This window comes from Diceros bicornis, chromosome 27 (assembly GCF_020826845.1).
Source record: "Diceros bicornis minor isolate mBicDic1 chromosome 27, mDicBic1.mat.cur, whole genome shotgun sequence".
Classification (NCBI taxonomy): Eukaryota; Metazoa; Chordata; class Mammalia; order Perissodactyla; family Rhinocerotidae; genus Diceros; species Diceros bicornis.
The window spans coordinates 45892080-45904257 of record NC_080766.1 but is presented as its reverse complement, the minus strand read 5'-3'; the positions used below and the strand labels follow the sequence as shown (position 1 = coordinate 45904257).

The 12178-nt window shown below is 38.9% G+C and overlaps 1 protein-coding gene across 14 annotated transcripts in view; it reads right to left on the bottom strand.

Annotated features, from left to right (window-relative positions):
* The window catches only part of DIP2A (disco interacting protein 2 homolog A), a 126481-nt gene that overhangs the window by 57791 nt on the left and 56512 nt on the right, over positions 1-12178 (bottom strand). For all 14 annotated transcript variants that reach the window (XM_058523340.1, XM_058523341.1, XM_058523342.1 and 11 more), the window contains 2 exons: positions 5447-5566; positions 4216-4413 (listed from right to left, as the gene is read on the bottom strand). In XM_058523340.1, coding sequence (XP_058379323.1) covers positions 4216-4413; positions 5447-5566 — 318 coding nt within the window. The remainder of the gene's footprint in view (positions 1-4215; positions 4414-5446; positions 5567-12178) is intronic.

Here is a 12178-nt window from a genome sequence, read left to right as displayed (position 1 = left end):
ACCAGGCACCCCAAAAGAGAGGTTCCCCAGACCAAAACCAAGAGAATGCACAGACAACAGCAACAGAACCAGAGGCGACCTGACAGACAGAGCGACAGAGACTTTCAGTTACTACAGGAGCATGTGTTCCAGGCAACAGAGGAAAAGATGAGGAAAATGCATGGAATGATAAAGAATCTTTCCAGAGAATTAGAACAGGAATTAGAATAAAGATATGAAAATTCTAAACTAAAAAGACGATACAGGCATACCTAGTTTTATTGTGCTTTGCAGACACTGCATTTTTTGCAAGACCCTCCACCGCAAAAAAGATTAGGTACGACTCACTGAAGGCTCAGATGATGGTTAACATTTTTCAGCAATAAAGTATTTTTTAATTAAGGTTTGTACATTGTTTTTTTAGACATAATGCTATTGCACACTTAATAGACGACAACACAGTGTAAACATAACTTTTATATGTACTGGGAAACCAAAAATGCACACAACTCGCTCTATTGTGATGCTCGCTCTAGTGTGATGCTCACTCTACCATGATGCTCTAGCGTGATGCTCACTCTATCGTGATGCTCGCTCTATCGTGATGCTCGTTCTAGTGTGATGCTCACTCTATTGTGATGCTCTATGGTGATGTTCACTCTACTGTGATGCTCACTCCATTGCGATGCTCACACTAGTGTGATGCTGGCTCTATCGTGATACTCGCTCTATTGTGATACTTGCTTTATTGCAGTGGTCTGGAACTGAACTCACAGTATCTCCAAGATATGCCTGTATCTAAAAATAAGAACTGATTAGGAGTTTCACGTTAGACTAGAAATTTCAGAAGACGGAATGAAAGAATTTGAATAAAGGAAAATAGAAAATCTCCAAACTGAAGTATACACAAAAAAGAACGTAAAACATAAAAAAGAACATTAAAGGCATGTGGGACTCAGGAAAGGTTTCATATAAGTGTAATCAGAGTCTCAGAGAGGAAAGAGAAAATGCGGGAGAAGCAACATATCAAGAGATTACATCTATAATTTTTCCAAAACTGATTAAAGATACCATTCCACAGATTCAAGAAGCCCTGTGGACCCCCCCCAAAAATTTCAAAAAACACCATATCTAAATATATCACAGTAAGACAGATGTAAGCCAAAGAAGGAGGAAGTTTTAAAAAGCAGCCAGAGGGAAAAAAGACACATTATCATCAAAAGAAGAACAATAGTGTGGCATCTTACTTCTGGAAAGACAGTAACAATGTCTTTAGAGTGTTCAAAGGAGATAAATGACCACCATCAAATATGGCCTTCAAAAATGAAGATGAAATAAATTGTTGTCAGACATATACCGAGAAACTTCGTCACCAGCAATCCTACAGTAAAATGAATACAGAGGGAGTTCTGCCAGCCACAAGGAGAGGTTACAGCGGGACACATAGGACGACAGGAAAGAATAAATAGTTATGAGCACTGACTTAAAAAACAACAGTAGTGGGGCCGGCCTGGTGGCACAGCGGTTCAGTTCAGTGTGCTCCACTTTGGCAGCCTGGGTTCAGTTCCCAGGCACGGACCTACATCACTTGTCGGCGGCCATGCTGTGGCAGCAACCCACATACAAAACAGAGGAAGATGGGCACAGATGTTAGCTCAGGGTGAACCTTCCTCAAGCAAAAAGAGGCAGATTGGCAACAGATGTTAGCTCAGGGTGAACCTTCCTCAGCAAAAAAAAAAAACACAGCAGTAGTAATGTCTTAGAAGTATAAATGAATATACATTTAAAATGCAAGGAGAACGCAAAAGGAGAGAAGGTGTGGTACAGGTTGGGTTCTTCAAGAAGCAGACACTGAGACAGAGCTAGGCAGGAAAAAGGATTCCTGGGGAGTAAAACTTGTGAAGGGAAACGGTGAAATGGGCGGGAGGTGCTGTCAGACCACAGTGCAGCTGTGATAAAGTCTCTGCAACCCCAATGGGGGGATCGAGCAGACTGCTCACAAGGAAAGTCGTGCTGAGCAGAAACACAAGGCCCTGTCTACCACCTTGCTCAGTCATTGGCCAGGGGCTGCCCCAGGTGCAGCATAACCTAGACCTGAAAGCTGAATCCCACAGGTGGAGGCTGTCAGCAAACCACACTCCTCCCTCCCAAGCAGGCAGTGAGTTCCCTTCTACAGAATTACAGACCAATCTCTCTAACAAACACAGATACAAAGATCCTAAACAACATATTGGCAAATCAAATCCAGACATTTATTAAAAAGATATCATGGCAAGTGAGATTTACTCTAGGAACGCAAGGGCTGCTTAACATTTGAAAATTAATCAACACAATTCATCAAACTAATGGGGGAGGGGACAGAAACCATATGATAGTCTTGACAGAGCAGAAAAAACATTGGATAAAATTCAATGCCAATCCATGATAAAAAACTCAGCAAACTAGGAACAGAAGGGAACTCCCTTAATCTGACAAAGAATTTCCACTATAAAACAAGCAAAAAACTACAGCAAACATCATACCTCATGACTGAAAGCTTTCCACCTAAGATGGAGAAGGAGGCAAGAATGCCCACTAGTCAACATTGTACTGGAGGTTGTAGCTCGTGCAGCAAGGCAAGAAAAAGAGATAAAAGATGTAAGAATTAGAAAAGTCAAAATAACACTGTCATTGTTCACAGATGACATGACTCTGCACACAGGATATCCAAAAGATATACAGACGAACTACTAATTAATATACAAAAAAGAATAAGTTAACAAGATTACTAGATACAAAGTCACAACAGAAGTACAGAAGTCTTGAGCATCTTTCATAAGATTTATTCCTATTGTAATGGAATGACTGAAAAAATTTTTTCTACTCATTTCTAGATGGATTGTAACATTTAAATGTGAAAAATAAAACAAGTTTTTAGAAGAAAAGGTAGGAGAATACCTTTGGGATCTTAGGTTTGGCAAAGACTTCCTAAACAGGACAAAAAAGTACTATAATAAAGGAAAAAAACAGATAAACTAGACCACATTAGGTTAAGACTTCTCATCTATCTAAAGCCACAATTAAAAGCGCTAAAAGGCAGTCCAAAGAGTGGAAGAAGATATTTTCAAAACATGTTTCTGACAAAAGATGTGTATCTGAAATACATAAAGAAGAAAACATTAGCAATCGAACAGAAAAATGAGACAAAATTTTGGATAGTTCATAAAAGAGGATATTCAAATAGCCAATAAGCATATGAAAAGCATCATTAGCCATTAGGGAAATGCAGACCAGCACCATAACCTGACACCTCAATGCACCTATAAGAAAGGCTAAAATGAAATAAAGGACATTATCAAGTGTTGGAGAGGGTGTGGAGCAACTGGAAGTCTTCACACACTGCTGGTGGGAATTAAGGCTGCCACAGCCACTTTGGAAAACTGTTTGGCAGTGTGTCCTAAAGCTGAGCAATGCTACACCTACGTTTATATCCAGCATGCCTATATACGTTCACCAATAGACTCATGTGAGAATGTTCATAGCAGCACTATACACAATAGCCCCAAAGTGGAAATCTACCATAAAGTGCATGAGTAAATTTTGGCGTTTTCATACAATAAAATAACATCCATCAATGAGAATAAACTAACTACAACTTCACACCATATCACGGATGAGTCTCCCAAACAACACTGAGCAAAAGAATGCAGGCACAGGCACCGTTCATAAACCCCATTTACATAAAACTTTGAGACAGGTAAAGCCAGAGGTGTCAGCAGTCAGCACGACAGGTCACCTCTGTGTGTCGGAGGATGTGAGTGCTAGAAGGGACACAAGGGCCTGGGGACCTGGAAATGCTTCTGAGCTGGGTGCTAGTTACAGGAGTGTATTTTCTCTGTGAAAACGCATCAAGCTATATGCTTATGATTTGTGTAACTGTGTGATTCCACTTATACAAAGTTCAAAATTAGAAGAAACTAAACTCCACTGTTCAGGAATGCATATATAGTTATGTGAACACTCAAAACCAAAGCAGTGGCCGGTCACCATCAGTCACTGAGTGGTCCCGTCTGGTGGGAGGAAGGGGCAGTGGTCTGGAAGGGACAGTGGAGTGAGGCAATGTTCTATTTATCTGACAGTTGTGTTAGTTTCTCAGGAATTTGTTCTATCATGTTCACAAGCTATATGTCTGTGCCGTATGACACATGTAATATTTTACACCTAAACCAAGCCCAATTGCTTTCTGTTGACACTTGCCATAGGTGAGGGTGTAGATGGCCTTCCCAGTTGTGTCCAAGGCGGTCAGACAGGGGGCTTTGGGCTGCATTGTGCCCCACCGCTGCAAGGCGGCCAGCAGTGATGGTGGCCAGGGAGTCCCCAGGGCCAGAGGTTCCCCTTTCAGCACTACCATCTGGCTTCCCTCAGGCTTTGGCTGATTTGGATCTGGTTGCTGAACTATAAGCAAAATTGAAATTTAAAAATCAACATTTCATAGTACCATGCATACATTCTCTTTTTAAGCATTCATATTTTATAATTTTCTGTTTAAAAAAGTACCAATTATAAAAAGGTTGCAATAATTTGTTTAGATTTCCTTCCCTTTATAATAGTCACACACCAATTGACCAAAGGATGGGTGGAAATTCAGTCATGGATAATGATGGATCCTGGTTACCGTAACCCCACACGACAATCCCCAGAACGGTGGCAGTGATGGCCAGGCTTTCACGGGGTTATGGCCGACCCTGATCACGCCTCAGAAGCAGGCACTAGTCCCACTCATATAGGATGCAAATGATTAGTTTGAGCATTCAAAACAACCACCACCATGTTGAAAGAAAAAAAGAAAGTACAATCAATTATATTTCCAGTGGATATGTAACCCAGATTTACCCAAGTGTAAGAAAGACTGCCCTAAAAAAAGCATTCATACCATTGAACTCTGAATTTGAAAGGCGTTATCTGATTATAAAGGGGAAACAATGCCCGAAAAGCTGTGTCTAATCCTCACACATGGAGGAGACACCTGGAGCTGATCTGTGGGGTGGCAACACTACACAGAAAAGGAGCCAGGAGCTGAAGGGTGGGCCGGCCTTGTGCCCCTGAGGCTCTAACAACACATTCACACGCTTGAATCTTGTATTGGGCTTTATTTCTGTTCCCTTTCTACAGGTTTACACTTCTTCCCATTTCTTGGTAATTTTCTTTTTAAAAATAAATAAATAAAAAGAGGCATAGAGAAATGCTAATTCTCTTAATTGTGAGCAATGAATTTTCTACCTCCTCAAATAAAGCTAGCAGTCAAATGTGATGCTAAATTCACCATCACAGACAGTGACCACAGAGTCTGGGAACACAGAGAACGTCACTTTACTGTGTTATAACATCATAGCAACAACCCACATATGATGAACATTAGCTTAAATCTCCAGACATAACAGCCACCCGGTTCACATAAGCTCAAGAGCCAAAGTCAGGGCAATCTCACCTTCCAGCAACTCCTCAAAATCATCCACGAAGAACTCTTTCAGCGGAGGGCGCTTTGGCCTCTTCAGGGTGTTTAGAAGCTGCTGGATTTTGGAGGACACTCTGCTGTTCACAGGGACACCTGTTACGGGAAGAGGAGCACTGAGGCTAGTACACACCAAATCCTCTGGGGAACAGGACGTGGAAATGGGTCCAGTGACCAACTACATGAATAGATTGGAACTTATAAATCCCACCAAGAGCTGGCCCCATCAAATAGCCATTTGGGAATTTATTAATTCACTTAACAAATATTTACCAAATGCCTTTCAGGAACTAGAACTTGTCCTAAGTTAGTGGTTTTCAAAGTGGTCCAGGGACCCCGGGGATGCCAGAAACCCTTTCAGGGGGTTCATGAGGTCAAAACTACTTTCATAGTCATATTAAGACGTCATTTCCCCATTTTCACTCTCCTCCTCTCACGAGCACACAGTGGAGTATCCCAGAGGCCTCACAACATGTGATATTACAACAGACCAAGTGGAGACGAGACGTAAGAGCCCAGATGCTTTTATTATGCCAGTCATGGGAGAGATGGACAAAAAACAAGCTCATTCTTCTCACTAAATTTTTATTGTTTTAGAGATTTTTTCATAAATATGTGCTATTTATGTTAAGATGTAATGAGTTTATTATTATTTTTAAATGAACTAATAAAATTTTTTAAGTCTTTAGTTTTAATTTCTAATATGGGAAATATCAAGAGATACAATCCACACAAACTAAAAGCTCTTTGATGTCCTCAATAATTATTAAGAAATGCTGACAACCCACCAGCTGGGAGAGAATATTTGCAAAACATATATCTGACAAGGAGTTAAACTCCATAATACATAAAGAACTCACACAACTGAACAACAAAAAAACAAACAACCCGATCAAAAAATGGGCAGAGGAAATGAAGAGACACTTCTCCAAAGAAGATATACAGATGGCCAATAAGCACATGAAAAGATGTTCAACATCACTAATCATCAGGGAAATGCAAATCAAAACAACACTAAGATATTATCTCACACCCGTTAGAATGGCTATAATCACCAAGACAAAAAACAACAAATATTGGAGATGATGTGGAGAAACAGGAACCCTCATACACAGCTGGTGGGAATGCAAACTGGTGCAGCCTCTATGGAAAACGGTACGGAGATTCCTCAAAGAATTAAAAATAGAGATCCCCTATGATCTAGCTATCCCACTACTGGGAATCTATCCAACGAACCTGAAACCAACAATCCAAAGTGGCTTATGCACCCCTATGTTCATTGCAGCATTATTCACTATAGCCAAGAAGTGGAAGCAACCCAAGTGTCCATTGACTGACGATTGGATCAAGAAGATGTGGTATATACATACAATGGAATACTACTCAGCCATAAAAAAAGACAAAATCATCCCATTTGCAACAACATGGATGGACCTGGAGGGTATTATGTTAAGTGAAGTAAGCCAGAAAGACAAAGACAAACACTGTATGATCTCACTCATATGTGGACTATAAACCAACACATGGACAGAGAAAACTGTATTGTGGTGACCAGGGGCAATGGGGGTGGGGGGTGGGCACAAGGGGTGAAGGGAGACATATATATGGCGATGGACAAACAAAAATGTACAACCCAAAATTTCACAATGTTATAAACTATTAAAACATCAATAAAAAAAAATTCACTGTAGGCATCAATCTCCTAAAAAAAGAAGAGTATCTGAAATAACCATTAAAAAAAAAAAAATGAAATGCTGTTCTGGGAGCTATCAAGTCAGCAAAAAGACAGACAAGAGTCTGCCCTCAACCAGCTCACCACCTGCTACGTGAAAAGAAGCAAAATATGTACACATGCAAATAAACAAAAACTCTTGACATGGCTGACGAGGGCTCTAAGGAAAACATATGTGGGCAGACGACCAAGAGCACATGTGGAGGAGGAGTAAACAAGGCCCCCTGAGCCCCAGGCACCCCTAGCCAAGGGTGGAAACAGTTAGCTGGTCCACCACCCAATTGCAAGTGTGGCAGCCGACACCATAATGCCCTTCTATAGCATTTTCCCTCCTCCGGTAGCGGAGCCGGCCTAGAATCAAGAACTGTATTTACCTGTCACAACTCTATAGTCTCCTTTAATCTGGAACATTTCTTTGTCATTTACAACATTCACTTCTTTTTGAAAGACTATAGTTCTTTCTTTTTATTAACTAGAACACACTTCATTTTGAGTTTGCTCAAGGTTTTCTCACAATTCAATTCAGGTGCTGTACTCCTGGCTGAAATACTACCCAAATATCACATCCAGATATATGAGTCATCCACCTACCCTCATGGAGATGTTGATTTTCATCACCCAGAGCGCTGTCTGGGTTCTCCACTACATCGTTACTATTTTTTCTTATGCAACTGATAAGCAATGTGTGAGGGGACACTTGAAGACCATATGAATATCCTGATCCTCACTGAACTTTCTTCCTTCATTTAACAGACATTGGATCATTCTTGCCAGAAGCAATTTTTACTGCAATGGTTGCAAAATTATTTTCCAACTTTAGCTCTTTATTTACATTTACTAGTCAGCACTCAGCTTTCTGTCTGTCTGTCACCTATCTATCAATCAATCATGAGGAAGGACTCATGGATTGCTATTTTCTCAATTGTTATAAATCATTATGGTTCGTAACTATTTTGACGCACAAACTGTCCCATTTTTAGTCAGTAGGATCCCGTGCAAATTGATTTGTGACAGGCCCCCATCAGTATTTTGAGCACTGCCTTATCTTCTGTCATAAGATATTTCAGAGACATTTCATGCTACCTTGCCCCAGCCCTGGAATCACCTATTTCTCCAAGAAGCCCTGGTTCTTCTGAGTGAGAACGGTATTAAAAACCAACATCTGGTCACTCATGTGCTCAGTGCTACTGCAGTGTCTTCGCTTCTTTAAGGACACAGAGTTAAAAAAGAATACGATGTATAGACACATGTATGTATTCATGGACATACATACACAACTACATGTACAATATACACGTGTGCACAGACAAGCATAAACCTATACATTTATATCTTGGAAATCATGAGTCCACGCCAGTACGTCCAATTCCAGTCTTCCCCATAGGGTTCTTTCTTGCCTTTTCCCATTCATACTTAGATGTCCATTCCTCCAGAGTGAGAACCCTGGCTCCCAACAACATCGACGCCTTCACTCAATATTATCATGTACATAAAGTCATTTCCAATTGCTTCACCCACACCACTACAAAAAACAAACCTCCTAACCAGAGTTCAGGATTTATTTGCTGCTCTTCACACCCAACCCCATCTAAGACTGAGGTGCACAGTCAGACACCATGTCCATGATTTACCTGTATTAGCTCTTGCTATCACTCCCTTAGTGTGGCTATGGTATTTCTTGGAAATACAATCAGGTTTATTTCTGTTTGCTTTCAATTTTAGGGGTTTTTTCCCTCTACCCATCCTCTAAGTTTATGTTTTGAGTATGTAGAACATTAACAAACTTCTAAAAGTCAAAACTATATAAAAAGATAAACTCAAAGAAATATCACTCCCTCCTGAACTCCTTCCACCCATCCTATCCCACCTCCAGGGGTGGTCAACTTCATTGCTTTCTGGTTTATCCTTCAGTGTTTCCTTCTATAAAGATCAGCAGATATGTCATGGTTTGTTATTTTCCTTTGTTTCTCACACAAAGGTGGTGTACTATAATGTTCTTTTACTTTGTTTTCTCACTTAACATCTCCTGGAAAATCACCTCATTTCAAGTCATAAAGATCCATTCTCTCTCTCTCTCTCTTTTTTTTTTTTTTTTTTGGTGAGGAAGATTAGCCCTGAGCTAACCTCTGTTGCAAATCCTCCTCTTTTTGCTGAGGAAGATTGGCCCTGGGCTTAACATCCGTGCCCATCTTCCACTACTTTATATGTGGGACGCCTGCCACAGCATGGCTTGATAAGTGGTACGTAGGTCCACACCCAGGATCTGAACCTGCGAACCCTGAGCTGCTGAAGCGGAGCATGCAAACTTAACCACTATGCCACCGAGCTGGCCCCCACATTCTCATTATTTTTAACAGCTGCATAGTACTCCACAATGTGAATGTACTAGGTTTATTCAACCAATTTGTGAGGCTTGGATAGCTAGGCAGTTTCCAATATTTGGCAATTATAAACAGTACTGCAATGAATGACTTCGTGCACATGTATTTCCTTATTTTTGGAGGCGTGTGTACAGGGTAAATTCCTGCATTGGCATTGCTAGGTCCAAATGTAAGTCCGTATATAGATTTTACCAATTTCCCTTCCAAAGAGGTTGAACTATTTTGCGTTCCCACCAACAACGTGTATTTCTCTAATTATGAAAAAGGCTAAAGATCATTTTTAAGACCTATTTTTATATCTGTTTTTATTTACTGTTTCTTTATATTTTTGCCCATTTTCCTGCACTGGGAGTTGGCAAACTTTTCCTTAAAGGGCTAAACGGTAAACATTCTGGGCAGCAGGCACAGTCTCTGTCACAACTACCCTACTCTGTCACTGTGGTAGGAAGCAGCACAGGTGATATGGGAAGGGCAGGCACCGCCCTGTTCCAACAAAACTTTACTGACAAACGCAGGACACTGGTCCATAAGCCCTAGTTTGCTGACCCCTCATCCATACGATTTTGGGTATTTTCCCCTTGATTTTTAAAAGTCATTTTTGTATTGGAACTATCTATCACACATGTTGTAAATATTTTCTGCTAGTTTGTCAAATTTTCCTTTGACTCTATGGAATTATTTTGCCATGTAAAGGATTTTTTTTACTTTCATGTAGTCAAATTCATGTATCTTTACTTTTATTGCACGTAGTTTTTAGTTAAATTTAGAAAGCTTTTACTTATAACCAGGTTAATGAGAAATTCACTAATTTCTTCCTTTCATTCTTCATTTCTTACATTTTAGATATCTGCTTCTTCTGGAGTTTTTCCTTTTCAGTGGTGTGGGGAAAGGATCTAATTTTAACTTTTTCCAAAAAGCTTTCCAGTGGTACCAATAGCATTTACTAAAAAGACCATCTTTGCCACACTGAGGTAGAAAAATATTATTTGAAGGCACACAGCAATAGGTAAAGATGCATATAGTAAATCCTACAGTAACCACTAAAAAAACAAAGGTGGAGATAAGATAGAATATAAACCAAAAGAAGGCAGGAAAGGGGGTGAAATTAACACGATGGGTAAAATAGAGAAAACGCAGCAGGATCATAGATTTAAACCCAACCAAACTGCCAGTTACATTGACTATAAATGATCCAAACACTTCAATGAAAAGGCAGTGATTGTCTGCTTAAACAAAAAGCAAGAATGAATAAAATACTAAATATGAGAAACACATTTTAATTATGAAGACACAGGTAGGGTAAAAGTAAAAGGATAAAAATATTTGCTATGTAAACACTAACCACAAAATAGCTCAAGGTAGCTATAATAATATCAAATAAAAGAGATTTCAGCACTATCACCAAAGAAAATTTTATAAAGATGGAGGGGCCAATTCATCAAGAAATAACAATTTTAAATATGTATGCACCTAATGACAGACCTTAAAAATACACAAAACAAAAACTGACAGATCTAAACAAATAAACAAACCTACAATTATAGTTGGAAATTCAATACCCCCCTCTCAGCAAGTTATAGAACAAGTAGACAGAAAATCAATAAGGATAGGGAAGACTCAAACATATCAACCAACTGGATATACCTCATTTACAGAAAAATCTATCAAACAACATTATTTCAAGTAGAACACTCATCAAAATAGACCAAGTGCTGGGCCATTAAAAAGTTTCAATATATGTAGAAGGAGTTAAATTACATATATAAGAGAAATATATCTGAAATATTTGGAAATCTGTTGAAATCAAACAACATGGTTTTAAATAAATCATGGGTCAAACTGAAAGCATGAGGGAAATTAGAAAATATCTAGAATTGAATATGGAAAATGAAAAGTCAACATGTCAAAATATGTGGGATGCTAAATAAAACAGCACTTAGAAGAATATTTATAGCTTTAAATACTTAAATTAGGAAACAAGAAAGGTCTAAACTCAATGATCTAAGATTCCACTAAGAAACTGGAAAAAGTTTTCAGAAGCTGGAAAAAGAAGACCAAAGTAAACTCAAAAGTAAGTAAAAGGAAGGAAGTAATAAATATAAGAGTAGAAAAAAGACAATAGAAAAAAGATAAAGAGTAGAGAAAATCAATTAAACCCAAACTGGTTCTTTGAAAGATAAATAAAATTCAATTAACTGTCTAGCTAGAACGAAAAGAGAGACTACACTAATTACTAATATCAAGAATAAAAGAGAGGACAGCTCCACTGATCCTACATACATCAGAGGATAATAAGGGAACATCATGAACAACTTTATGCCCATAAATTGGAAAGCATAGACGAAATGAATAAATTCCTTCAAAGACACAAAACTGACTCAAGAATAGAAAAGTCAGTTTTTTCTGACTAGAATATAGAATAGGAAAGAACACTTCTCAATTCATTTTGAGACTAGCATTATCCTGATACTAAAACTAGACAAAGATATTACAAGAAAACTATAGACCAATATGTATCTCAAACATAGACAAGAAATCCTTAACAAAAAATATTAGCAAATAAAATGCACAATACATAAAAAAGATAACGCATCA